The sequence below is a fragment of the Lathamus discolor genome, chromosome 5, assembly GCF_037157495.1.
Source record: "Lathamus discolor isolate bLatDis1 chromosome 5, bLatDis1.hap1, whole genome shotgun sequence".
In the NCBI taxonomy this organism is placed as follows: domain Eukaryota; kingdom Metazoa; phylum Chordata; class Aves; order Psittaciformes; family Psittacidae; genus Lathamus; species Lathamus discolor.
The window spans coordinates 3,156,220-3,184,211 of record NC_088888.1 but is presented as its reverse complement, the minus strand read 5'-3'; the positions used below and the strand labels follow the sequence as shown (position 1 = coordinate 3,184,211).

The 27,992-nt window shown below is 42.7% G+C and overlaps 2 protein-coding genes and 1 long non-coding RNA gene across 5 annotated transcripts in view; 2 read left to right on the top strand and 1 right to left on the bottom strand.

The window, feature by feature from the left end:
* The window catches only part of CENPF (centromere protein F), a 47,290-nt gene extending 40,128 nt beyond the window's left edge, over nucleotides 1-7,162 (bottom strand). For 2 of the 3 annotated variants that reach the window (XM_065679419.1, XM_065679421.1), the window contains exons 1-4: nucleotides 7,014-7,162; nucleotides 6,258-6,458; nucleotides 4,090-4,286; nucleotides 1,818-1,933 (exon numbers count right to left, since the gene is read on the bottom strand). In XM_065679419.1, coding sequence (XP_065535491.1) covers nucleotides 1,818-1,933; nucleotides 4,090-4,286; nucleotides 6,258-6,419 — 475 coding nt within the window. In that variant the 5' untranslated portion in view covers nucleotides 6,420-6,458; nucleotides 7,014-7,162. The remainder of the gene's footprint in view (nucleotides 1-1,817; nucleotides 1,934-4,089; nucleotides 4,287-6,257; nucleotides 6,459-7,013) is intronic. The other variant, XM_065679420.1, reaches the window with a different exon arrangement.
* Nucleotides 7,163-7,384: 222 nt separating this feature from the next.
* Nucleotides 7,385-17,206, top strand: LOC136015992 (uncharacterized). Its single transcript, XR_010613440.1, has 3 exons — nucleotides 7,385-7,623; nucleotides 10,368-10,512; nucleotides 17,186-17,206. It is a non-coding gene; the product is annotated as an uncharacterized LOC136015992 (long non-coding RNA).
* Nucleotides 17,207-19,172: 1,966 nt separating this feature from the next.
* PTPN14 (protein tyrosine phosphatase non-receptor type 14) overlaps nucleotides 19,173-27,992 on the top strand; it is a 120,713-nt gene continuing 111,893 nt past the window's right edge. The window contains exon 1 of the mRNA XM_065679407.1: nucleotides 19,173-19,610. The gene's annotated coding sequence lies outside the window, so the exon portion shown is untranslated. The remainder of the gene's footprint in view (nucleotides 19,611-27,992) is intronic.

Genomic DNA, 27,992 nt, shown 5'->3' with positions numbered 1-27,992 from the left:
GTACTCTCACTCCCTTCATCCCCCAGCCTGGACTGATACCTGGGGTTGCTCCAACCCAGGTGCATATTGTGTATATATATATATATATATATATAACATAGACGTGTTACATTATACATACGCATGCATATAGATTTTAATTTTTACTTTTTAAGATTTCTTACTAGCAGCCCAAAAGCATTAATATTACCAAGAAATGATCAGAAAATAAGGCTGGCTCTTTTCCTCAAGTTCCTTTCAAATGCAATAGGAATTGGACAATGAACTTACTTAGGATTCTTCCACTGGAATTGTAAGAGGAGCATATTAGTCCAAAACAAAAGTCCTGCTTCCTTTTCTTTGTATTTATATATCATTCTACAGCTCCTAGGAATATCATAGAACTAGAATGCCTTGTAGCATTCTCTGAAGCAATTGAGGGAGCGTGACAATCTCACCCTACCCTGCACTAGTGAGGTCCCACCTTAAGTACTATGTGCAGTTTTGAGTGTTTCAGTACAAGAACGTCAAACTATCAGGCTGTTTCCAGAGAAGGACAACCAGATTGGTGAAAGGCCTTTGAGAGCAAGACTTTTGAGGAACAGCTGAGGTCACTTGGTTTATTCACCTTAGGAAAGAAAAGGACAGGTCTGATCTTATCACAGGCTACAACACAGGTACAGGTTGTGAGGAGCAGCAGTGGAAGGTAAGTGCTGATCTGCTCTCTCTGGTGACCAGTGATAGGACACAAAGGAAACAATGAACCTGCATCAGGAAAAGTTCAGACTGGACATCAGGAAAGTGCTCTTCACTGAGAAGGTGGTCTTGTCACCGGAAGAGGCTCCCCAGGGAAGTGGTAATGGCACCAATCCTGTCATTACTGAAGGAGGACAATGCTCAAGTCATACGACTTAGTTTTAGGTAGCTCTGCAAGGAGTGACCTTATGGGTTGCTTTGACCTTGAGATAGTCTGGGATTTTCAGGAATGTAAAACTCCAACTTTCAAACAAAAAAAACCTCTCCAGCAATACCATTTTAAATAGTTATTTAAATAATTTTTTATCTAATCCCCATTTCAGGAGTGTCACGATTAGTGGAATGTCTGACACTGCCACTACTGTACCCCCAGTAGAAGTTAAAAGGAACAAGAGTGCAAGAAAGTATCTTGGATTTCCCACCTGAGTAAGAGTGAGATGTCAAACTCACAAAACATTTGTTCACAGCAAAGATAAGAGGTAAACAGCAAGCATAATACTGAACCTGTCAAGTTTTTCAGCAGATACAGCATAAGGGTGTCTGGCTGCAGAACAGTTCTCCAGTTAAGGAACCTTCCCTTGACTTTTCCAGTTCATTTAAATATTTTAAATCTATCTGATGTCGCTAATTTGAAGATAGAAGTGATGGATTGAAACAGTGCATAAATTGTGCAGATCATCATGCACAAAAATAGTCTGAATAAAATTTTCTAAAGAAACAACATGACTGTTGACTGAACTTTAAAGTACCTGTAGTACCCAAGAAAGATTTGCTCTTCACTACATCAAGGGAACAGCTGACACTAGGAATAGGCATTCAAAAACTTGCTGCAGTCTGTTGAAGGATTTCCTATTATTCCATGTCTATCAACATAATCCTGAAAAGATGTAATATTTGCAATAAGTGTTCAGTCTACACTAATCACTTTTAAACTTATGGTGCTATGAATTAGACATTCTCATAATAAGCTTTATAATAGGGACTAGGCAACTCAGTACAAATGTAGTGTGTGAAATACTCCTCCACCCTCCAAGAAAACTGACTGTTAACTATCTGTGCTAGACAAAGAAAAAGTAATTTACCGTTATGACTTTGAACTGGTGTTAAAGAAGCAGTAAAGCTTTTCTGTGGAGCACCACTGAATGATAAGTCTCCTGCAATCAACGTTTGCTGACTTCTCTCAAACTCACATTTGTATCTGTTTAGGAAAAAAACAGCAACAAAAATTAGTCATGGAAACTAAAAGGTTGATTATCTGTTTTTAAAAGCCTGAAGCACACAAATAATTTATGATTCTAAGAATTTAAAGATCAAGTCAAAATACATTCACTGAAAATCTTCAGGACTGTAACACAGAAATATGAATACTTTGTTCAGTTTCGGTATATTTAGTCAATTACATAGGAGTCAAAGCTGAAAACCAAAACCAATTCCAGATTACGTGACAATCAGAACTGCTTAAGGTTTCACTTATGAAGCTGAACACACCCAAATCACTGTAAACACCGATAACATACAACTTCTACTCTCCAATAAGCATCTCTATGATGGGAAATATGCAACTTTTATTCCATGTTCTGATACTGCGCTCTTTGAGAAACTGATACATACCTCATGGGAAGGGAACACTCTCCACCTGACAACTTATTTTTCTCATCTACTATTTACTTTGCTGCCCAGAATCCCACAGCAGACTACCCATTCTTGTGACTCTGGTGAGCATGAAGAGTTACAAGCTCACAAAGTGAAACCAGGTAACTAGTTTGGAGTTTACACAGCAACTTTCATCCTGCCCAGCATGCACAGGTAGATAAGACAATGATTTCCATTTCCCCCTCCCTTTTACAACATAAAGAATTCCCCTCCCTGTGGATTGCTAGTTGCTATACAGCGGTAAACAATCAGTTACCAGCATAAAACATACCTCAACATGATTGCCAAGATCAAGCTACATGTAGTAACTGATCTTTTGTAGCGGACAGATACACAAAGTAATGTAAAGGAAAGGAGAGAATTCAAGTAAACTGGACTTAATTTGGGGAATGGATAAATGGAATACACATCCTTAGCCTGCAGCTTCCCTGGCCCAACATTTGACATGATATAGAAACAGGTGGTTCTATGAAGCCCTGCTGAATCTCACTAGATTCTTTGACAGACCTTAGCAACTCCTTACACAACGCTGGTGTTTCTACTTGTCAAATTGTTTCGTTGAAATTTAGAATCTTATCACAGCAGTCAAATACCTAAATACCTCAGCTATCTCTAGTTTTCCCAAAAAGGGCACAGGAGGGAGGGAAGGAAGGAGAAAGAGGGAAACAAAGGTAAAAACAATCAAACAAACAAAACCCTAGAAAGACCAACACACTTCATTTGCTTCCATTTAGATGGAATGAGGCATTCCACCCAAAACTTAAAGGAAGTAGACATATTTCAGGCCACAAAAAAAAAAAAATACCCCCACAAACAAACAAACAATAAAACTAAACAAAACCCCCAAAACAACTAAATCAAACCCTTAAGAAGCCTGGTCTCACACTCCTCCCTGTGACAGTACTTTTGCACTACTAGTTCCAGCACAACAGTTTATTGCACAGGCAGAATACTCAGCTTGACTGATGCACACAAAGTTTCAGAAATACTTTAATTCAAGAACAGAGGGTGCCTCTAGTATGACAGCAAGTTTAACATAACATTCACTTCGCTATGGGCAACTGTCTCATTTGTGTAGCACCCTCAGATGAAAGATTTTAGATGTGCCTGCATTACGGAAGATTCTTTTATTACTTGCATTCCACCTCTACAGACAGTACACACATACTATCTCGGTAATAACAGTGTTTAAGAGTTGAGGTCTTTGAATTAAGCTCTTCTTCACCAAAGCAACTGGATTCAGTGATTCAGTCACTGCTTTTGGCAGCTTCCTCTTCCACGCCAATAGATGTTTATGCCTCCTTCCCATAGCATTTTATTGGTAGACTTGATCTTACAGAATTCTCCATGTACTTTCTGAGCAACTCCAAGCCGTTTGCAGTTTACCTTTGACAAGTGACTCAGCTGTACTAGCTGTTTTGTTATTAAGATCATAGACAGTTCTCACATGACACTGCAGAATTCCTCCAAATTAAGGAGGAACTATGGGTATTAACTGCTTCAAGTGGCAGGCAGATTTATGTAGAAGTCTGTATGTGCATGTGTGTATGTAAAAGTAGGTCCATGTTTTGAGACTTCAGTCAAAAAGTCTGAATTAAATATGAGAAGAAAAGAAACTAGAATATCATGAAGGATACACTAAATGAATAAAACACAGAAAATAATTGTTAGACATGGGTTACAGACAGAGCAAATCCTTACCTCTTCAGTTCTTGTTCTAGCCTTTCTATGTCTTTCTTGCTGGAATTCAGCTGTCCTGACTGAATGTTAATTTGAGATTCTTTTGCTTGAAGATCATGTGCTATTTTCTGCTTTGCTTTCTCAAGAGTATCACACAATTCCATCAAGCTCTGGTTCTCTCTTTTTAGTAATGCAACTTCATTTTTTTCATTTTCAACCTAGTTGGAATATAGACCATTAAAAAAAAAAAACCAACAAAAAACTCATGCAATCTCTACACTTCCATTATTTTAATAACACAAAATTTACAAACTGCCATTTTTTTCCTAGCATTTCAAAATCCTGACAGCACCAAAACCTCAGCTATATACATCATTTAAATATTCTTGGGTGTGAACAGCATCTCCTGCAATTCAACACAGCGACATTAACAATTGCTATTTATTGACTAGATAAGATCATACCAAAATTAATCAATCCTTAAATACTAATAATCCACACTAGTTTGCTAATCCACACTGACCATCTCACTGCTCTTTCCAGCCTATCAACTCAAGCAATCGGAATACCTTGACTAAACAAAGAATGCACAATGATTACTAAGAGTCACAGCTTTGAAACTGGAAGTAGAGCTTGGCAGTAGACATCCTCCTCCCCTACAGCTTCTGAGGGACAGGCACAGTCAGGCTAGAGCTTTGCACAGCATTATTCTTTTGGTTGAAAGAAGTATTAGCTACTGCTTAGAAGTCTTAAAGCACTCCTATTTGAGCACAGCCTTTTGTGTTATGGGAGCACAGCAGTTCCTCTGGATGGCTGAAGAAACTCACAGGAAGAAACTGAAAGAAAACTAGAAGGCTTAAGTTTTGCTATAAAGTTGTATCAGCCTAAAGGGAATAAAAGGCAGCCTCTGTAATTTGCATTTGAGCTGTATTCAAACACTACAAAACAATATGCAACTAAATGGGTCACCTCTGATCTGAAGCACAGCAGGACCCTGACCAAAAGGGTCTCTGGTTTCTTGGCTGACAGTATAGTCAGATGAAAGATAAAACTACAGCCCTAAAAAAAGGAAACTGAAACCCCAAAAACAGTCTTGGGGGGGCAAGAGAGAAACAAAACCAACAAACAAAACCACTCAGCTGAGAACTACATAAACTAAGTAAAAGATGAAAGGGATCTGCAGGCAAGGTGGAACAGCAAGAGGCTGTCAGCTGTGCAGCTCTTATGTAAAACAGGCCTAGTCAGTATGAAGATTTTAAACAGGCACAAATTACTTTTCCTAATCATAAAAAGATGCAGCAAAGACTCAAAGTGAAAATAAACAACTGAGCCCAGAAAGCCAACCATATACTGGGCTGCACCAAAAGAAGTGTGACTAGCAGATCCAAGGAGGTGGTCCTGCCTCTCTACTCTGGTGAGACCCCATTTGCAGGATTGTGTACATTTCTGGTGCCCTCAGCATAAGGAGGACATGAAGCTGCTGGAACAAGTCCAGAGGCAGCCATCAGGACGACAAGGGGGCTAGAACACCTGCTGTATGAAGATAGGCTGAGAAAGTTGGGGCTTTTCAGCCTGGAGAAGAGAAGCTGAATGGAGACCTCAGAGCAGCTTGCAGTATCTGAATGGGGCCTACAAAGATGCTGGAGAGGGACTCTTCCTCAGGGACTGTAGCAATAGGTCAAGGCACAATGGGTTTAAATGTAAACAGGGGAAGTTCAGGTTAGATATAAGGAAGAAGTTCTTTACTGTGAGGGTTGTGAGGCACTGGAACAGGTTGCCCAGAGAAGCTGTGGCTGCCCCATCCCTGGCACTGTTCTAGGCCAGGTTGGACAGAGAATTGGGTGACATGGTTTAGAGTGCGGCGTCCCTGCTCATGGCAGGGAGGTTGGAACTAGATGATCTTAAAGTCCTTTCCGGCCCTAACTATTCTTTGATTCTGGGATGGGCAATCATGCCAAACATAAATAGAAGGCAGGAATTCTATTAGCAATCAATGAGAACTAAACAGAAGGGAGAATATGATGAAAATTAATATAAGTAGTTTACATTATATTTCACTGCTACCTTTCCAGTCAATGGGAAGAAACAAGACACTAACCCACCCCAGGGACAATCAGATTCAAAAATCTGTAATTGTGCTTGGCATGGAGAACGGCATTTTAGGGCAATGACCACAGGGCCTCTGTTACCTTCTGCTTCTGTTTTTGCAGAGCTGCCTCCAAAGACTCTAACTGAAACTGTCTTTGCTGACGCTCCTTTCTAAGCTTGTCCACTTGACTTTCCAGCTCATGGATCTTCTGAAGGACTCTGGGGGAGACGCCTTCTTTCCATTCCTCCACAGCCCAGCTCATGCTGACACGATTCTTAATACAGAATGGACAGTGCTATGCCTGAAACACAAAGATAATTGATCTTTCAGCAAGCTTTCCTTTAAAGCAAACTGCATTTTTAACCTTAGCAGTGATTAGAACACAGTATTTCACACCATATAGGCTTCCTGATCTACATACCAAACAGCAGGTTTTAACATTAAATTCTATTTTGACACACTTATCCAGCTGAAAATTTAAGACCTCACATTAATCAATCTAACAATAACAGGGTTTACATTCTTATAACTGCATTTGACTGCTGTATTTCATAGAGTTTCTCTCCATACCTTATGCTAGATTGTAGAAAACCATTAGTATTGTACTTCAGCGGCATTTAATCCAAGAGCTTTGCAAAAACCCATCGCTTCATTTTGACCTGGCACGGACTTACTTCCCCAAGACACCAGCGTAGCTCGGAAGTCATTTACAAAGAAGAAATTACCTCAGGATAACTAAAACTAGAGAGGAACGGCGGCCGAGCGGAGCCCACCCAGGCCTGGGGGGCTCGGACCGTCAGGAGCACCCCTGCTCCCACCCTCAGGAAACGCCCCACGGGGACACACCGCAGCTCACCAGCCCGCTCGGGGTGCCTGACGCTCACGGAGAGCCCCCGCCCGACCGGTCACTCACTCCTCCGCGCTGCTCACGCCGCAGCAGCAGTCGCTGGGTCCCTGCGCTCCGGATCGGATCGCCCCGCACCTCGCACCAGGCACCGCGGCCGGAGGCGCCGCAATTCAAAGCTGGCACCACCCAGCGGACGTTTGCGCACGCCCAAGCGGGGGCGCGCCCGAGCGCGCTGATTGGTCCCGCCACGACGTTGCTCTCCATGCGGACCTCCCCCCGTTGGCAACGAGGTCGCGGCTCCAGGTCGCTGTAGCTCGTGATTGGCTGGTTTGGAAGCATTTAAACTCCATTGGACGTGGCAGCACAGGGGCGGAGCAAAGGTGGTTTGTGATTGGCCCCGCAGGCTCTTCCCTACGGTCAGGCGGGGCGGCCGGCGCTGAGGGAGCTGCCTGGAGGGTCGGAGCTGCGCCGCCATCAGTGCCCGCTCGCAAAGCCAGCCCAGCGGAGAGCCCCGTGGTACGGGGGCTGGAAGAGGGCTGCTGCAGGGGGAGCGGCAGATGTCCGGGAGGAGCGGATCTTTTGTCCGAGATCGTTTCCCCCATCGCACAGAGAACCTGAGGTTGGCAAAGAAAAGTGAACGCGTCCCGTTTAAATAGATGATGTTCTGATGATAACGCCTTCGCTTGAAAAGATCTACAAAAGGGTCATCAAGTGGTTTAGTATCGGGGTCTGCCCAAATTTCCTCTGGGGAATGGATTTTATGAGGGGGCAAAGGAGAGAGGGAAAGCAATTCAGTCCAATGCTGCCTATTTTCTACCCTAATATACAAACACAAAGTGAAAAAACACTTCTAAGTGTGTTCTAACAGCAATCATAGAATGCAAATGGCAACAGCAAAAGCTTAAGGACTCAAAAACGTGAACTTCCTTGGGTTCCAAATGCTTCCTCTGGTGTTCCCCTCTCTCTTCCCCCAGTTGCCATTCTGGGAGGGTTTTGGCTTTGAAACAATGTTTCCATCAGAATCTGATTACTTCACCTAATGTCATGCCTCTTACAATCACGCTGAGAATATTTACCCAAGCACTGTTCATTTAATTACATTTAGGAAATTGAGTTAAAAAAAAAATCTTCCTTAAGAAAACCAGCTGAGCAGTCAGATTATAAATATGGTGCAACCGACTCGCTAGCACATTGTTATAAAGCCTCTAAACCAGCTCCAGAACAAAACAAGCCACCAAATTGGTGGAAGAGATCCATCTGAGAAGGCTGCGTGGAGACCTCACAGCAGCCTTCCAGTACCTGAAGGGGGCCTATAGGGATGCTGGGGAGGGACTCCTCATCAGGCACTGTAGTGACAGGACAAGGGGTAACGGGTTCAAACTTAAACAGGGGAAGTTTAGATTGAATATAAGGAAGAAATTCTTTACTGTGAGGGTGGTGAGGCACTGGAATGGGTTGCCCAGGGAAGTTGTGAATGCTCCGTCCCTGGTAGTGTTCAAGACCAGGTTGGACAGACCCTTGGGTGACATAGTTTAACATGAGATGTCCCTGCCCATGGCAGGGGGGACGGAACTGGATGATCTTAAGGTCCTTTCCAACCCTAACTATTCTATGATTCTATCATAAATGCCTCTGAAAAATGGCAATTAATAAAAACAAGATAGAGAATTCTATGGTGAGCTTCATGTACCCTTAGACATGACTGTGCAGGTGCTGCTGAGGGAGCAGCACAGAACAGCAGTGGAGCAGAAAGCAGTGGAAAGGTGGGAAACCACTAACATAGTACTGTCAAAGAATTAAGGAAAGCTGGAGATCAGTCTGCACTGATAGGGATCCCCCAGTAGATCTAAGTGTGCAACAGGCAAATGTTCTGTCAGAAGTAAGTAATCCTGTTATATTCAGTAAGAGTTTATCATATGACAGTATCAAATGTCACTTGATCAGTTGTACAAGTGGAAGAGTTCAGTTACTCAGATGCTACTGTAGTGGCACCACTGATGGACAGGGAGCACTGGCATTTAAACCACTGTGTCATAATGAATCCCTGAGGGATTCAGGGAAGGCAGAACAGCTTTAACTTCCAAGATTGGCAGTATATTTTTCAGAGGGGGGAAAATGAGTAGAGATAGTCTTAAGTTTTCTTACGAGGCATGAGAAACAAAAATCAGCTGATGTGTGCCGAGCTTTTAAGATGCAGTCTGATGAACACAGGGTAAGCCCACCAAGAGGCTCAGAGGCCTGGAGCACCTCCCAGTGGAGGCAGACTGAGAGAGCTGGGCTTGTTCAGCCTTGAGAAGAGAAGGCTTCCGGGAGACCTTAGAGCAGCTTCCAGTGCCTAAAGGTGCTGACAAAATAGCTGGAGAGGGACTTTGACAAGGGCCTGTAGGGATAGGAGAAGGGAGAATCGCTTTAAACTGACAGAGGGGAGACTGAGATGAGATCTTGGGAAGAAATTCTTCCCTGTCAGGGTGCTGAGGTGCTGGCACAGGGTACCCATCGAAGCTGTGGCTGCCCCATCCCTGGCAGTGTTCAAGGCCAGGTTGGATAGGGCTTGGAGCAACCTGCTCTAGTGGAAGGTGTCCCTGCCTGTGGTAGGGGGTGGAACTGGATGAGCTTTCAAGTCCCTTCCAACTCAAACCAGCCTGTGATTGTATGAATACCTAGATAGATGAGGCTAAAAAAAAAAAAAACAGAAAGGAACCTGACTGCTGTTGTAAACTTAAATACAAGAGCACAAACTTAAATGCAAAAGCATACTTGTTCTTAAGCCTGTTTCTGAGAATGATCAGATTTGTACTGGGTTTCTGTTGATAATGGTTTACAAATTAATCCTGTCATATGTGGCATCCTTTCCTTGACTATTGCAGCAGTTCATGAATTATGAAAGATAAAGACTCATCAAGAGTACAGATACTTGAATTTTCTTGCCATCAACCTTACTTTGCACACTAGCTTTGTAAGTATCATCTATATTAGTTATCAAGTAAATATAAGATACAAAAATACTTGGAAATGTAAGAGTGAAGTATGAGATACAAGCATAAGGTCAAATACACTGAACAAATAATAGCAACTTCTAAAGAGCGTTAATAGCAACCATCAGTTTGCTGAACACGATTATTTTTGCCACTGTCTACTGGCTAGGATTCTTGAGGTCTTTCTAAGAGGCTCCTCAATTTAGAGCACTCCATGATTTTGAGCAAAGAAAACTACCTCAGCCTTGTGTAGTGTCTTGAAATTCCATTCAGTTCTTACCAAATGTTAACAATGACCATTTACTTTTTTCTTACCTGCATTCCTTACTATAATTTTTAGTAAAAGGCTAGAATACAAAACCCACTAAAGATTGAATTCATATTTCAGAGCACACAATGGAACAAAAGCAGCAGAGAAAAAAAGGAAAGAGCTTTTGATGAGAAAATCCCACCCTGCTTGGACACTACAAGAAGCAGAAACCAGACCAAGCTTTTTCTTCATATTCTTCCTTGCCAGATTTGGAATACATCAGGTAAAGCCTATTTCATTTTTATATATGTATATACACATATATACACACATTCACACACATCAAAGAGCACCTGAGGAGTTGGAGTAATCCCATTCACACAGAGAAAGAGCAAAACAGGCCTGTGTGTCTGACTGGTTCTAGTTTCCCAGCTTCACTGTCAAGGCACTAGAGGTACACACTGCCAAGTTGAGTGTGAAAGAGCAGAAAGCCAGATCGTTTCCTGTAGCCTCACCCAAACCCCACCCTGTGCTAAGTGATGCCTCTTGTCTCTGGAAAACATAATTCTCCATCTCTGCCAATGTGGGTATGTAACTGAGAAAATGGCAGTTTAGGTGTTGTACTGGAGTTGCAAGATTAAGTCTGCACTAATAAAGCCCGGTGAGCTACCATTGTAAAATACAATGTTTGATTGCTGTATACCCCTTAGGTTTCTTACCTTTCATGCAGTTGTGTTTCTCCACAGAAGCCATACCTTGTTAGGTGAACAGAATGAATATAAACAAGGGTGCCATTGGGATACATAGAGAACTTTACACCTTAGATTTCTTAACTGCGTTATGCTCGTAAAAAAGGTCGAAGTGACCTGCACAGCCTTTTTTAAAGTTCATTAACAAAATCAGAGACCACAGATAACACAAATTATAAACTGTAACTTTGTTCCTAAAGGAAATGGGGTGTTTCTCTAGTGAGTATTAAAGTATTTCTTACCTACTAATGGAAACTGCTACTGAAGTGCTCGTGTTGACACGAGGGTCAACAGGTTGACTCTATTAGTGGACAAAATGCCTACAGCTGCTGTACTGTTTAGTGATCACATTGTCTGCATGGTCTACTAAACACCAGTGGGTAGCTTTCCTGGTAATGAGAAAGTGACTGAGGTTCCAGGTGTCTAAGGTGACACAGTGAATCACATGCAGGTGCTGGATAGGAACCCACAGGTGCGGCTCCTAACAGTTTGAAACACCTCAAGGCAATGTTGCCATGTTGCTACATTCCCATCTTCCCTCCTGTTCCTCACCTGCATGCTGCCACCGCTCCCTTATGACAACTTCTGCTGATCTGAACTGCTAGGGGAGATGGTTAAACTGGTAAGGGATATTATCTTAGGCAAAGGCCTTTTTGTTAACATTACCCTTGTATACAGCTTGGGTCTGCAAACTGCTGCACTGTGGGGTCAGGTAAATGCTTGACCCAGCCCAACAGATAGAATGGGGATATAAAGGAGAGAGTGGATAGGACTGTGGTGACACCAGCTTGGATCAGTTAAGACTTTATGTAACAACATCCTAAGTCCCCATGCTGTAATTTCTAACATCTGTCTATCATAAATGATAGTAAGAAACCTCCCCACAGTAAATATGTTCTTGTGTTTTATAACTTGTGTATTTTACAAGGATAAAATCACCTTACAGCTCCTGCTTTCATTTAAGTGTCTTTTACTTATTAAGTGCAATTACTCTGAGTAATTTTAATAACAAGAAAATATTCTTTGACCTTTGCATGCAGTGCAGCATTATTATGATTTTTAATAATCAGACCTCAATCTGGCTAAGGACATTAAGGGCAACACGAAAAACTTATAGGGGTACATTGAGAATAAAAGTAAGATGAGGGAAAATGTAGGACCCCTCTGGAAGGAAATGGGAGACTTTGTGACCTGAGACATGGAGGAGGCTGAGGTACTCAATGTCTTTTTTGCCCTGGTCTTTACTAGCAAGAGCTTCGGCCACATGGGAGGCAAGGGCTGGGACTGGGAGAATGGAAAACCACATTCTGTAGGAGAAGATCAGGTTCAAGACTATCTAAGGAACGTGAAGACCATGGGACCTGACGAGATGCCTCTGTGAGTCCTGAAGGAACTGGCTGATATAGTTGCAAAGCCATTATCCATTGTAGTTGAGCAGTCGTGGCAGTCTGGTGAAGTTCCTACTGGCTGGAAAAGGGGAAATATAACCCCCATTTTTAAAAAGGGAAAAAAGGAAGGTTCAGGGAACTACAACCCAATCTCACCTTGGTGCCTGGCAATATCATGAAGCAGATCCTCCTGGAAACTATGCTAAGGCATATGGACAATAAGGGGGTGATTGGTGACAGCCAACATGGCTTCCCTAAGGGAAAATCATGCCTGGCAAATTTGGTGGGCTTCTATGGTGGGGCCATGGCATTAGTGGAAAAGGGAAAAGCAACTGATGTCATCTACTTGGACTTGAGCAAGGCACTTTTGACTCTGTCCTTCATGACATCCCTGTCTCTAAACTGGAGAGGTGTGGATTTGACAAGTGGAGCACTTGGTGGATAAGGAATTGTTTGGATGGTTGAACACGAAGAGTTGTGGTGAACAACTCAATGTTCAAGTGGAGACCAGTGACAAGCGGTGTCCCTCAGGGGTCAGTATTGGGACTGGAACTGTTCAACAACTTTGTCGGTGACATGGAAAGTGGGATTGAGTATATAAACATTATTTCTAAACACTGTGAATACAGTCATTAGCATAATGCTTAAATAACTAGCACACAGTGAAGAAAATTATGCATGATTACGTTATGATATGACACATCAAGTCTAAATTGTCTTGGAGTTCAAATTACCAGTTACTGAATTGTAAAGAAGATTGCAACTCTTCTTTTTTATTAATGGTAAATTCCTTCTCTGTAGTTCTGCTAGAAATAGCAACTTCACACAAATCTTTCACACTACAGGTACTAACACCAAAAAGTACATTCATGAGACTATCAAATACTTCTGTATCTTATGGGCAAGGAGTTACCAGGTTTCGGAGGGCATTTGGTAAGATGAGAACCTATTTCCTTTATGGCCCATTCCTCCCTGACTTTCATGGGTCCACAGCTTCTGTTTCCTTTGTCCCCCATTTTTGTTAGAATTGTACTCTTAACTGTACACAGGTACAGCTACCCTGAGTATCATTCCATTCAAATGACAGATAAAAGTGTTTAAGACATAAGTGCACTACATATAAAGTAAAAGACATACACCTTTCTTAGCCATGTTTGTCTCTTTCCATCTTTACCACCAACTCTTTTTTACAAATGGAGAATGCAGAAAATACCCAGTGGTAAGTTACATCACCTCTTGTTCTCATCTGCACAATTGCCTTCAGTAGTCTGAGTTTTGCTTCTTTGTTGACCTCTATTCTAAGGTCATCGTTTATTATGGCTGCCCTTGCTGTGCCTAATCTCCATTTGAACATCCTATTCCTATGAACTTCCTAAATTAAAGCCTGGAGCTCATATTTTGTTTCTCTGTTGTTATGGCCTGTATATATATTTATTCTACACATCTATTTATTATATATATTCTTATATACAACTATATATATTAATTTTATGTAGGTATTAGCTGAGAATCTATACTTGCTTCTTACTGTGTTCACCTACTGGTCAAATCTTTTATCAGCCAGTGAAGTAAAGAACATCACCTACACCATTCATGAGAAACAAATAAAATTCCTTGTTATCCTCTACCTAGCTTAATGCTGTCTCGGAAATCTTTCGATGTTTCTGTTAGAAGGTTGAATAGATAGGATAAAAGTACAGCTCCTTATCTTACACACATCATAACCACCTCAAAAGTACTTTGGCCATTTTTAAGGCAAGTTCTAAAGTGAGTTTTCAGTCACCCAACTAATTTCAATGGGAAACCCATCTCAAACAGCCAGAGTTTATGAACAGCCAACTGAAGTGATCTAATGGAATAAATAAATAAATATGCAAGGAGAAAACAACTGCATTCTACGTCTTAAGGACTTTGGTTAATCACCTGATCTCCTTACCTCTTCCAAGTCTAAATTCCAACAGTTTTATTGGTATTTCTCATATCATTTTTGTATTAATACTTTCCAGGAAAATGTTTGTGTTTTATATCTCTCCAGGGTATCTACTGTATCATGCAAATGATAGCATAGAAAACAGTATTTACGTATACATCTCAGCATTCCCAAAGTGCTCTAAGACCAATTCTCCTATTAATTTGGACCAAAAGTGAGAATGAGAATCAGGGCTCTTTTAGAAATAATATACAGACTTCAAAAAGCTGAGGTACATCTACCTGAGGTCTTATTCCTCTACAGTGCACTTCACTGTTGATTTCAGAAAGTCTTAAATACAGAGTTTCATAGAACTCTCACACCCAAGCATGGCCTTACACCCATTTGACAGAGCGAAACAAACATTAATGGCTAAATTGAAGCTACGCAAGTTTGTAATGGTCCCCAAACCACATTTTATATTATAACATTAGCTCTTTGCTTTCTCAAGAAACCATTTATCTCTAAGTGGCAACAAAGTACTTTCAACTGCGTGCCCATGGTCAGACACTTCAATCCATGCTGAGAGGCATAAAAATTACGACTATCAGAAGTGAGCAGTCACTAAAACACCTACAAATCCTGGTGTGTGCTGGCTTCTGGGCATGCTGCTGAATTAACTGCTGTCAAAAGCTAGTAATTTTGTGTTTGTGTGTTCAGAAGACCACTGCTTTCAGAAATCTGAAGACCTAATGACCATGCTAAAGGATACAATTAAAAGTACACAAATTGATATCCATGAAAACTGGGAAAATGTTATTCATTCTGTCATTAGACTATTCCAGGTTGGAGAGCAGTTTAACAGTGGCATGGAAAGGTATATTCCTTGCCTAAACACCGTTCGAAGTACTTACAACTCTGGAAGCAAAAGTTCATTACTTTACTCACACATACTAAAAAGCTTTTTGCTGTATAACTCTTACTGCAGAGCTGAAAAGAGGCACAGAGATGAAGTCTTCAGGCAGAATATAGCTGTAAGCAAATTAGAATATCCAACACAGCATAGTTTATTTGCACAGATAATCAACCAAGACTTTTTCTGCTCTTCAAAACTGGGTGCTGGCTCACTTGTGATAAGCCGTAGAGTACTAGAACATGTTGGCTCATGCTTGGTGGCAACAGGTTTGTTTTCCAACATTGGGTAATCCAAATTCCTTTTCCAAGAGATGATTTTGAGAAGCACTATTAAATGGAATAATTAATGAGAGCACAGAATACTAGAGAAGTAAACTTCCCCCCTCCTCCACTTTTTCTTTTGCTTTTTGTAAGTTTCAAATATGTATAAGTTTATTAAGAACAAATATGATTTTAGGAATGGGAATTTCTGCTGGTGCATGAAGTTTCTCCTTATGTTACAATCGGGTCAGTGTACCCAGCTGTAGCATATGACAGACATTTTAGGAACACAGTTAGGGTCACATTTACAATACAAATTGGTAATGTGTTGCAACTGCATTCTTTGATTTGATTGTAATGTAGATGACTGTAAGACTAATTAAACTTCATCTGCTGTTCACAGGAGAAACCACCAGCTCTTGCTTAAGCACAGTTTAAAGACAGTTTTATATGAAACAGGTTATGACATGGTTTCACCAGCCAACAAGGACTGAGATTTTTCCATGTTATAACAAGACTCAAGACTCTAACTTTAGCCTCAGTTTAAACACATTCAAAAGTTGGTTAAAAGAGGTCTTGCTAGCAAGGTGCTAAGGCACTTCAGAACTCATTGCACATAGCTGCAGATAACATTGACATAACAAATGTCTCCTGTATTTTGACCCAGATAAAATCAGTTTTCTTCTGCTGATAGCTAACCATTTGGTCAGGCTGCATGGTGTTAAGCTTTATTTTCACAAGGGTTTTGAGACAACATTCAGGCCTGTCAAAACCACAGTTTGGAAAAAAAAATAAAGTCTCTCTCCTACACAGTGTTTTCAACTGGGACTCAAAAAGCACTTCTTCAGATCACTATCATTATCTCAGTTTTCAGATAAGAAAACTAAGACACAGGGATGTGCTGCTACATGCCTGAGATCAGACTGAAGGCTGGTAGCTAAGGTAACCGAGGTACAGTCCTGTCAATAAGTTATTCCCCATTTAATGCTGATGAAATTGCAGAAGGAACCAGTATAATAATTAAATTACACCAGAGCAGAGTAAATATTTTGGAGGTAAAGTCCATAAATCATTACAGCAAGTCAATAGAGTCTCTAAATACAATTTAGAGCTGTCACTTTTGCAGAGAAAAAAGTAGTAACAAATTGGTGTAACATGGTTCCCCAGCAGCATAGAAGGGCAATACATAATCCTGCCTACATATGATTGATAGAAGATTTACCATCAAGGTTTACTGGACAAATTTGAACCAGAACAGGGGTTTGGAATCAAATCAATGATTTGCATCATTTTAACATAGTGTGAGAATCATCTAATCTAGTTTTAGTATTTTATGAAACCACTCCTCAGGAAGCAGGTAGGAACTGTTGGGTTTAATCCCGGGGTTGTATATTCCTGACAGCTCTCAGGGAACAAAGATGTATGTGATTCTCTTTTTCAGTGGTGCCAGAAAGCTTTAGCACCAACCCGTTTCTGTATGGTAGACTCTTTGCAGTAACTGGCTGTAATTTCTGGGAAGCTTGGTTTTTCTAAAGTACCTACCGCTACAGTCTCTAAGAGTGTTAATGCAGACTGCATTAAGTAATCTCATGGAAAAGTAATAATCGTCACCATTCCCAGCTTTGGGAGCTTCTTTTGGTCGGGTAAGTCTGAAATAAAATGAATTTTACAGAGTGGCTTGAGCTGGTCTTTTAGTAAGAGCTCTTGCTGACAAGTACTCTGTATTTCTTCTAGGTGGTTTTTGTTCTTCTGGAGGCCCCCATCCTGTAGATAACCAACACATAAAATCTCCCCTCCAAACGTTTGCATCTGTCAGCATGTTTGTGCTTCTTGCCACATTATTTCATTTGCAGTTATTAAGTTTACTTCAAGTGCAGGCACCTAGGAAGGCGAAAGTGTCCAGGGGCAAAGCAGGAATTCCACTGAAAGACTTCTGGTAGCCACTGCCTTGAGGCACAGATGCAAAAGTCAGTATTTATTGTCTTGAAAACAAGATCCTTACACCTGCCACAGCATGGGGAGAACCTGTTGGGAACCAGACAATTTAAACCCTAGTTTTGATGCACGCTGTCCTCTTGGGCAACCTTCCACTCAGTCAGGGAAAGCTGTTTTCTGGCATAAAGTTGAGCTGCATAAATGCAGAGCACAGCCCCTCTATGAACCATCTTATCACCTCATTCTGACACCTGATGTTTCTTTCAGATTGTTACTCAAAAGCTCTGTATCTACATGTGGTCAAGTATAATTCAAGTTCAGCTCTTACGTGGTGTCACTTCTTAGTGCCTCAGTGTAGCCATATGTAAAATGGGGATAATTACTTACTTCATTAAGGTGTGGTGTTTGTAAAATGTTTGAGAGTCTCAGATGAAAAGGACTTTCCTTGCAAAATGTAATTAGAATGTTATGCCAGAGGTAAGGCATAAGCCTGTGATTCCACATACAGTATTTAAATACAATTACTTATCTATCCAAATCAAGAATCTGTGTTATTTCTCCATCTCTCAGCTCCTGATCCTCTTTGCCATTAATAATCTGAGTAAGCCTAACTCCAACAAATCTGCTCACGTACTCTTTCAGTAACATGTACAAGAGGCAAAAAAGCACAGCAACTCAAAACTGGTATCAGTTCTCATTTATCACTGTTTTCCATCATTTGCCATGTTTGTAAGAGTCCTTCATTTCTGGTTGCACAGTGTCAGAGGGATACTTCCTGCAGGTGCCCACTGGTACCAGAAGCATTTGTATACACTTTGGGAGATGTGAAACACTTTATATTAATGTAGTCTAAAAAAAAGGACAAAACCATTCTGCAAATTGTCTATCACTGATGACACGCAGAAGCATCTACATGGCATTCCTAATACTCATACCATTCTTAGGTCGGTGTGGTCCGTTCAACATCCCTTGGTAGCCCCAGCCACCCTGATGGCACTCTTTGCACTCTGTCCCTAGTCTCGCTTAGAGCAGCTATCAGGAGGGCTTCCCCACACCTGCAAAGCACCAAGTGTTCTGGGCATTTCATGTAGTTACCAACCACCCTGTTTCAAGCCAACTTCAGTTTTCCCCCTGCTTGCTTTCCAGCAAGGCACATGCATTAGGTCACCATAGGTATTTCTTCATCCTGTCTCCTGCTCTGTGGGCAGCTAAAGAAGGAGGGGTGACCACCCTTCTAGAAGCGAGGGTCACACAGAATGCAGGAGACCGAAGGGTCTGAAATGAGAAGAGCAGGAGCGCAGATCTGAAGGGCAGAAGGAACGATGTTGTAGTGCCAAGCCAGCGGGAGATGCGCAGGGGCTCGTGGAATGGCAGAAGCGAGGCAGCGGGCGGCCCTGCGCACGGCAGGGCACGCCGGAGCTCCGAGGCCCGTGCTGCGCCGAGTCTCCCTTCCCACCCCGCCCGGGCTCCCACAGCGGCTCCCGGCCGCGACACCCCTCGGGATCGCGGGGCCGGGGCCGGTCCCGGTCCCGGTCCTTCCCCCCCCCCCCCCCCCCCCCCCCCCAGGCAGGGCCATGGGAGGGACGGGACGGGAGAGCCGAGACGAGGCAGACGCCCCGCACCTGGCAGCTCTGCCCTCCTCGGGAGGGCTGCCGCCAGCACCCGTCCGGATTGGCAGGAGCCTGCGCCCTCCTCTTCCTCCCTCCCTCCTTTTCCCTCCTCCGCAGGGTGGGTTTCGGCCCTCCTCCTTCCTTGGGGAAAGGGGGAGTAGTTTAAAGAGAAAAAAAAAAAGAAGAGAGAAAAAGAGAAAGGAAATCCCAAGTCGCGTCCCCGACGTCTCCGGGCCCCGCGGCCGCCCCACATTCCTGGCATTCCTAAGCCGTGACTCCCCGCGCCGCCCCGGCCCCAGCCCTGCCCCGGCCCCGCCGCCTCCGGCTCGCCCGCCCGCCCGCCCGCCCGCCACTGGCCCCACTCGCCCCCGCGGGACACCAGTCCCCTCCCTCCTTCCCTTACGCTCAGCCTCCCTCCTGCCCGCACCCCGCGGGCGGCAGCCGGAGCTCAGGGCGCCCCGGCCCCCCCCCCAGCTCCCGGCCGCCCCGCCGAAGCTCCCCGCGGTGGCCGGGCCGGGGCGGCGGGAGCGGGTCTGCCTCCCCACCAGGCTCCCCTCCCGCTTAGCCTTCCGCCCCCCGCGGGAGCGCGTAACGCCGGAGCCGCCGCCGAGCAGGTAAGGAGCTGCTGAGTTCGCTCCAGTTTGGGCTGGAGCGCGTCCCCGCCGCTTATCAGCCAGCCGCGCTGACTTTGAATCAGCCCGAGTTGTGCCTTTTACTCTGCGGGAGCACCCGCGTAAGACTCGCTTATGCTCTTCGGTGTGCGGCTACGAACGCTGCTGTTTGTAAATGACTAAAATAGCGAAGTTCGGGTTGCAAGTGCCAGTCTGTGACCTGCGGTAAACAAGCCTCTGATGGTCCTTCCAGCCCGTGAATTTAATCTGGTAGGCACCCAGATAACGCCGCGTTTGTATAATCGAGAGGTATTTGTAAGTAGCTGGGAACGGGCAGGCTACTCGTATTTACAGCGCGGTGTGCCTGTGTTTGTCTTCCCCCCGCTCGGGGGTTTACCTTGTTCTTTGTTAGTTACAGTCAAGGCTAAAGTGGCCGTCTTCGGCAGCTCTGTAACGCCTAGTTGTGCAGGCAGGAATGACATCTGCTCTCATTCCTGATGTGGCGGAGTCGATGAATTGTTAAGGTCTCAGCCGAGCTCTCTTTATCGGGCTGTATTTGGGACGAGCGTTAGATAATGTATGTGCGGTATGTGGGTATAATGTGTGCTGGGGCTTTCCTATCGAGAACGTTGTAGCTCTGATTTGCATAAAATATTCGCGTGTTGCTATTCATAAGCAACTCTTCGGCTGTTTGGGACTTTAACAAGGTGGGTACAAACTTTGTAGGGTAACAGGAAGTAAGTCTAAGTAAGTAAGTGTAACTGTAAAGGTTTGGATTCAGTGTGCTGTTACCCAAAAAGCGAGCTGGGGTTTTTGGCATGTAGCCTGAAACTGTAGCTGAAAGAAATGCTTCTACCAGAAGCCAGTTCTTTCTGTTGTCTTTAAACTCCGTGTGGATGATCGCTCCTAGGTTTGCTTATTCCAAAAGCACTTTCCTATGCTGAAGTTCTTGAGAGTTTGGAAAACTATACATATAAAATGGCTCCCCCCAAATCACAAGCCACCACCTGCCAACCTCCATCTTACGAGAGAAGGTAGTCCGGTCTTTTTTGGGGGAGAGCCGTTAGGGGAGGCAGTCCCAGCAGGAGCTGCTCTCTGGTTATCCGGCTCAGAGTGTCCTATCGAGTATGAGGGACAAAATACAGATTATACAGCTTTTGCTCTTGCCCTCTGGGGGGTCTGTCACTGACATCTAGTGCTTGTTACATGGTGTAAAATAAAGTGTGTGTTGATAGTATGGTAATGCAGATAAGCTTTAGGCCCTGCTCTGGTATTGGCAGTACTTTCCTCAACTTATTTTGGTTTCTTCAGGAGGCTGTGCCAGAGTTGCTTACAGGCAGAGGGCACTTGTGTGTGTCTACTATGTCGTGATACAAAAGTTGGGAGCTTTGCAAATTTCGGCCTTGAAGCGCAGCCCATCAGCTAAAAGGTAGCCCCAGAAACCTGTGGCAGAGCTTGTGGCCATCCTTTCTGCCTCCCCGTTTGTGTGTGAGAAGCTGGGAAGTATGACTGTCTCCATGCAGCCTCGGAGGATCTAGGTATGTGGATGAAGGCCAGAGCAAGGGCTGCAGGACTGATCTCTGTGCTGAGCAAACCGAGCTGTATGTACATATATATACTTCCAGTTTTAAGCATAACTTTTCAGTGTTTCTGTAACAGTAGAAGCAGCTTTGTGCAGTGTTGTTCCTGAGGATGAATTAACAACCAGCGTTAGCACCAGTGACTGACTTTTCTCCTGGTCCTTCTTGTCCAGCAGAGGCCCAGGAGTCAGTTGTTGTAACTTATATATGGAATGGCTTTCTATGAAATACATCTGCTTTGGTGTACTTAGCAAGTTATCTTGGCCACCAGTGATTCCTCCAGTTTTGGAGAAAGTATTTAATATGTTAAAATAAAAGACTTCTCTACATGTTTCTGGTAACTTTGTGGTTTCTTTTTTCTGTATTTGTTTGGTACCGCTGCAGCCAAAACATTTTTAAGCTAAAAGATGTATCATTCTGCGTCTTTTAATATCCGTTGAGGCTGTGTTTGATTAAATGTTGCTTAAGGAGCTCATTTTAATCTGGATTCAAGTTTAGCATAGATATATGCAGTATGAAAAGTGTAATTGAACTCCGGCTCCTCAGCTGAAAGCAAGTCCTTCTCTGTTGCAATAATTAGTCAGCTGAAGGGGGGTATAAGCTACTGGTGGGGTACAAAAGGTAGAAGGTTCTCAGCAGGCAGCACTGCTCGGGTGCATTTGGGTCCTGGTCCTGCAGAAGACCCACCCATGTGCTTAAATTCATGTTCATGAATAGTGCTTTTGAAACCGCAGGATTTCTTTTCTATCCATAATAATAAACATGTATACAAGTCTTTGCAGGAGCCAGGCTGTAATACTTGGTATGCAATAAATTTGTGCATGTGTATCCAGCTCAATTACAAGGAGATTTCAGTAAAGGCTTAATTTTTATGCTGAGCAGATGCCATAAAAGTCTTTTTTATGCCTGAGTCCATCATGGAGTGCAGCGTGCCTTGGCCTATTACACTTTGTGGAGTTCCACTGAGACAGATCCTGGTCTTTGAAAGCAAACTCTTACCCTGTGGATGTTCCTTCTGTGAGGAGCATGCCTGTGCACAAGATACACTGAAACTTTACATGAAAAGGTCTGGTTCCATTTGTTAAATCTGGTGGTTCTCTATTCAGAGACTTTGTGAATGCTGCCTCCACCTCTTAGACTGTGAAGAAATATATTAAAAAACAAAAATGAAAGAGTAGATCCTAGAGGAACTGAGGTAGACCTGAGCTGAAGTCCAAGATTGTGGTGAAAGTATAATTTGGGTTCCACTGTCTAACCCCCATCTTCCTCAAAACTCAGCAGTTACAGCTTCCTCTGGCCGTGCCAGATCCCATCTGTGTCCACAGCAAGCGTAGCCTGTCCCGTGGGGTGGCCATCTTCTGCTTAAGGCCTTCTGTATTTGGAGCTGGAGAAGTGATGCATGAGGAGGTACCTCGCACACTGTGAAGGAATCGGGCTCCTTACAAATGTGGAATAGCCTTAAGAACAGGAACTACAGTTTGTGACTCCTCCCTTTTTCCTTCGGGCTGTTGCAGGGTGCAAGGAGAGCTCTGCAGTGTGAAAGGATCAATGAGGTGGATGTCCAAGTGTCCAAAAGCTGTCATTTAGCTGCTGTATCAGTTTGTGTGGGTTTTGTTGACTTGGCCTTCATCTCTCTTGTGAAATAGTGTGATTTGGAGGCAGTAACACTCCTCCTTATTTTTGGGTTGCGTGCGTTAATGGGATGGTCATTTTCCCTTTCCCTGTCTCCTGATAGTGTTTGGCTCAGCTGTCTGGTCTTTGGCGATGGTTGTTTTCTTTTGCTGTAAAACTACTTGATAAAATGGATCTTACGATTGACATGTCTGGATAGTTTTGTAATAATAAGCAATCAGAACACAAAACTGGAGCTTGCTTAACATTTTTAAGCTAAAAGATGTATCAAGGTACAACTTAATTATGAAGAATCAAAACTGGTTTTGACTCTTAGTCCTTGAATGTAAATCAGGTTCGACTGTCCTTGTTGAGTAGGTACACACGCTATTCTTTTCTTCTGCTTGCACCTCTTCTGGTTAAATAAACCTTTAAGTGATATTAATCTGTTCATTCACGGTTGATGCTTTGGTAGGCAAGAAATCTCAGTATTGGTTTTACCGATTCCTTTAAGATAGCACAGTTTGAGCTATTTTTCGTCGGAATTAAGGAGAATGATTTTCACTAGCTAAATCTGGTTTTGTTTTTTTTACTCATTAATATATAAATATAATGAAATATGTTTTGAAAGCAAATTTGCTCAATTCAAGGATGACTTCATGTGAAGGCTTGAGGGGTTAGGAGCATTTTAATTTCACTGTCTTTAACATTCAATGTCGATGTAGAATCTAGTGGAATTTGTCCCAGTTTTAGTGATTTGGCAAGATTAGATCATGGTCAAATCAAGGTAATGTAACTACGCATATGGAATGCCTTCTGAACAATGGTGACTGGTATTTTTTGCTTTAGATGTGGAGGAAAGTAGAGAAGTGTTAAAGATTGCCCTTCAAATTACTACTCAAGGTCAGCAAATCCAGGCTCGAAGTGCTGTGTGGAGTTAATGATGCAAGACTGGTGCAGCACATAGCATGCAAGAGGAACGTGTGCATCTGGGTTAAAATATATCCGCCTCCATCATTGCTGCCCTAATAGGCAGTCATACATCCTATAAAATGTGAGAAACTTCTGAAAGTACCTAAGGGACTATAAACTTAGCACTAATTAAGCATAAATTTAGCTGTTAAGAAGCTTTTCTAAACCAAAGGGTATGTGACGTTGGATGGGTGATATACTGGGGAGAAGAGAACACTGACCTGCTACAGCCCCGCTCTGACGAGCTGTAGCTGTTGTGGCACTCTTGTGTTCTGCTCATGCGAAGGGTTTAGCATTTGAGCTCAGCTCAACACCAAGTGGGTCTTTTGGGAGCTACCAATCTCCGGTTCTGCAGGAGTGAACTTTTTCTTATGACTTAAGAATGCTCTTTTTTTCTTACTTTAGGGTAATATAAACCTTCAAGCACTACGTGATGTAAAAACAACTCTGAAAAGAGGGTGTTGAAAATGTGTATGTTGGTGATCTAATAAACTGGATGAATGATGGTGTGCCAAAACCTGCTAATGATGCAGAAGTATTTTGATTAGGCAAGATTGAAGATGACTGAGAAATTGAAAAGGGAATCCAAGGAAGCTGGGTAAAAGGGAAGCACAGCAGATGATGTTGATAAATTTAAGAATATGCATGTTGGACTAGTCAAATGGCTCGTTCATGTTACTGGATTGTAAATTAAGTGTATTAAGGGAGGGAGATTTAAACAAGGTTTTATTGAAACACGTGCACCTCCTTAATGCTTAGCGCTGGGCAGAAAAAAATGCCACATTTGTTGTGCAATGCTGCGTTAACACAAAGGACGTTATTAAGCTGGTGCTCACATTCACCTGGAATAAATAATTTGTGGTCTCCTAACAAAGAAGAGAAATTGGAAAATATATGAAATTGAAGTGAAAATATTTGCATGCTTTTGTTTCAATCAGGTCAGAGGAGGTAGGATATATATGTACAAAATAATGATTCACCATTAATAAGTGATAATTCCATTACCCTTTGATACAATGACTAGTTATAGGGAGTAGTTTGAAAGACAACGTGTATAATAATATACCTAGGTAACTTCTTTTGTGTAAGTAATTGTAATATTTACTGCCAAAGGAGATGATGGATGCTGGAGAGGGACACTTCATTAGGGACTGTAGCAACAGGACAAGGGGTGATGGGTTCAAACTGAAACAGGGGAAGTTTGGGTTAGATATAAGGAAGAAGTTCTTTACTGTGAGGGTGGTGAGGCACTGGAACAGTCTGCCCAGAGAAGTGGTAAATGCCCCATCCCTGTCAGTGTTCAAGGCCAGGCTGTACAGAGCCTTGGGCGACATGGTCTAGTGTGAGGTGTCCCTGCCCATGGCACGGGGTTGGAACTTGATGATCTCGAGGTACTTTCCAATCCAAACCACTGTGATTCTATGATATTAATGAAATTAAGAGCCTGGTAGGATAAGAAAGATAAGTAACTGTTCCTAGGGACAGGAGGAACAGTCACAGCTACAGCTGAAGGCATGCTAACTGCAGTGCTCTAGGGCACAATCAACACTGCCTGATAAGGGACTGACATTTCTTTTAAGGACAGATCATCCTGTAAGTGCTTGCTATGGTATTTCATATGTTTTCTTACTGGGTAAGCTTCTGTTAAAAACAGGCTACTGGGCTCATCTGTTGACCCACTATAGCAATTTAATCTCTGTACTGTACTGTGAATGATGGTGGCTTTAATTAAATACTAATGCAGGTAGAATTGAAAGTTTTGGGGTTTATATGATGGAAAGTATATCTTAGGCTTTAAGTCTTTAACACAATAAAGTTTAGTATTTTAATTTATTGAACCTTGCTCTGATGCAGCCAGGGCTGGTGTAGAGAGCAGAAATGTCAGGCTTCATATAAAAGGCAGATAACATTGGTATCTGTTAATAATCAGTTTGATTATAATGATCTGTGATTTCTAGTATGTGCTTTAATGGACAACTAGAAATACTGATATTTATATACAAATATACATATTTCGTATATTTATATATACAAATTTGCACATTTTTATAAACATTTTTATATATACAAAAGGAATGTTTTGTAATCCGTGTAGTTACTACAAATATTTGTGAGTTCTGTACCAATGATAGGTGTGTGTTTGTGAGAAGTACAAGGATCAGGTTTTGGGGGTAACTAGATCTTGTGCGACTTAGTGGGTCTTTCAAAGCAAATGATGTCAAGGCAATAGTATACCAACACCATGGAATTCTTGCACATCTACAGGCTATAAACGCTAATCTGTTACAATAGAGCAAGTGGGGATCATGACTGATCTGAAAATCAGCACCTCACGTTAACAAGTTAATGTATGGAGGGTATAAGCTTTGCCTCTGAAAGTTTCAGGGAACTATAGTGTAACTTAAAGTATAGAAAGGAAATACTTTTGCAACTTTTAGGTGGTCTGACCAACCATAATGAGCTGTCTCACAGGCTGCCTGCCAGCTATATGTAAAATCGAACGTGGACTTGTTTTCTGACTTCCCCCCTGAAAGGCTGAAGCGGCTTTGGGGATAGCCTTGCACTGCTTTTCTGAACTCAGAAAGTAAGATTAATGAGAATGCCTTCATTTGTGAAGATGCATCAAAGCGGTGGCCTCCTTTGGAATTCCATCCTTTGACCACTGGGCTGGGTTTGAAGCATAGCTACCCCAAAGGACGCTGGGCAGGGCCTTGGCTGGGGAGAAGTTGGTTGTGTAGGAAAAGCGCAAGGTTACCAGTAGTTGTTTGAACCTGTTTTTGTGCAATTCTTGTTTTTACAACTGAGAAAATAGTTTGCATTCCTAAGGTTTTTTAGATTAGCTCTTATCACGGAACTCCCTCTTTTGAGAGGAGACATTCACTACCTTGTAGATAAAATACCTTTAGCTTTTATTGATGATGATAACTAAGGTAGGGTTTTGGACAAGTCTGAGCAAAAGCAGGGGACTTTGCCAATCACAGATTTAACCAAGAGAAGCCGGATCCCATTTTTGATGTTTACTGCTACATGCCGTTTTCATTGCTGCCCCTTCCCTCAGCACTTCCATTTGTTCTTTCAATGCAAAACTGTATCCTGTGGGTAGTGGAAGCTCTGCGTTTTCTGAGGGTGTGATGTGCAGCACTTAGGTGCTTAAAGGGGAGACAATGTAAAGGAATTTCCACACAAGACCTTATGCCTGTTGTTTACCAGGACAGAGGGAGAGGAGAGAGAAAATCAATATATCCAGTGGCCTAATTCACCTCTGTGCTGAGCGTGAGTAAGACTTCTGATACCTTTGGTGGGAGCAGGCCTTGAAAGTCCTACCCCACATGTAAAAAAGGAGAGATTCCTTAGGAAATCTGACTTCTTCCTAAAGAGCTTTCTGAGGTGCTCAATGTGAACAAATCTGCCTCAGGAGGAAGGGCTCTGATGAGCTTTGGGGGCAATGGGGATTTATTTCAAAGGTCCTGGAAAACAGGCATGTGAAATGATGGTAATTCTTTTGCCCTTGGTTGGCATACTTTAACAGCTACTCAGTAAGATTGGTATCTGTTTACATTCTTCATAGCGTTGTGAAGATTCAGTCTGTTTAGGACAATGCCTTGGTCAGTTTACCACATGAAGATGTTGGCTACTAACGTAAGGGGATGGCTGATGCAGTCTTTTGCTGGTAGAGAGAAATATTTACAGAGGTTCAGAGCTCTGTGGGTTCGGAATGGGCAGTGCATAGGGCAAGTTTCTGCTTGTGAATAGTACAACTTATGCAGACATATTTGAGTGAAGGTCCTGTGATTCCTTGCACCTTTGCCAAGACTGTTTTGTGGGAATCTGTGACAGCAGAGCTAAATCACGGTATTGATACTTACGTGGTGCTGCTTCCCGCTTTGTTGATTCTTTCTGAGAACAGAGCAAGGCAATGACAGGGTTTTCTTGCGAGCCTTATTCCATGTGTCCCTGTTGGTAGCCTGGTGCCCCAAAATGTATTTGTGCATAGTTGGAAATCTTGTTCATAAACCAGAACTGAAATATTGCAGGAGAGTATTATTGAGGCAGCTTAGCATTTAGCATCCAAAGTATGTTTGTAGCTAGTAATTTCACTTCCAGTTTTATTATCTTTCTTTCTGCTAAGCAGGACATAAAAGCTGCCATTTCAAGATAGAAGTTATTTTTGCTTCTTAGATATTTTAGGGCTTTTAGTGTGCGGTTTAATGTTTCATAACTT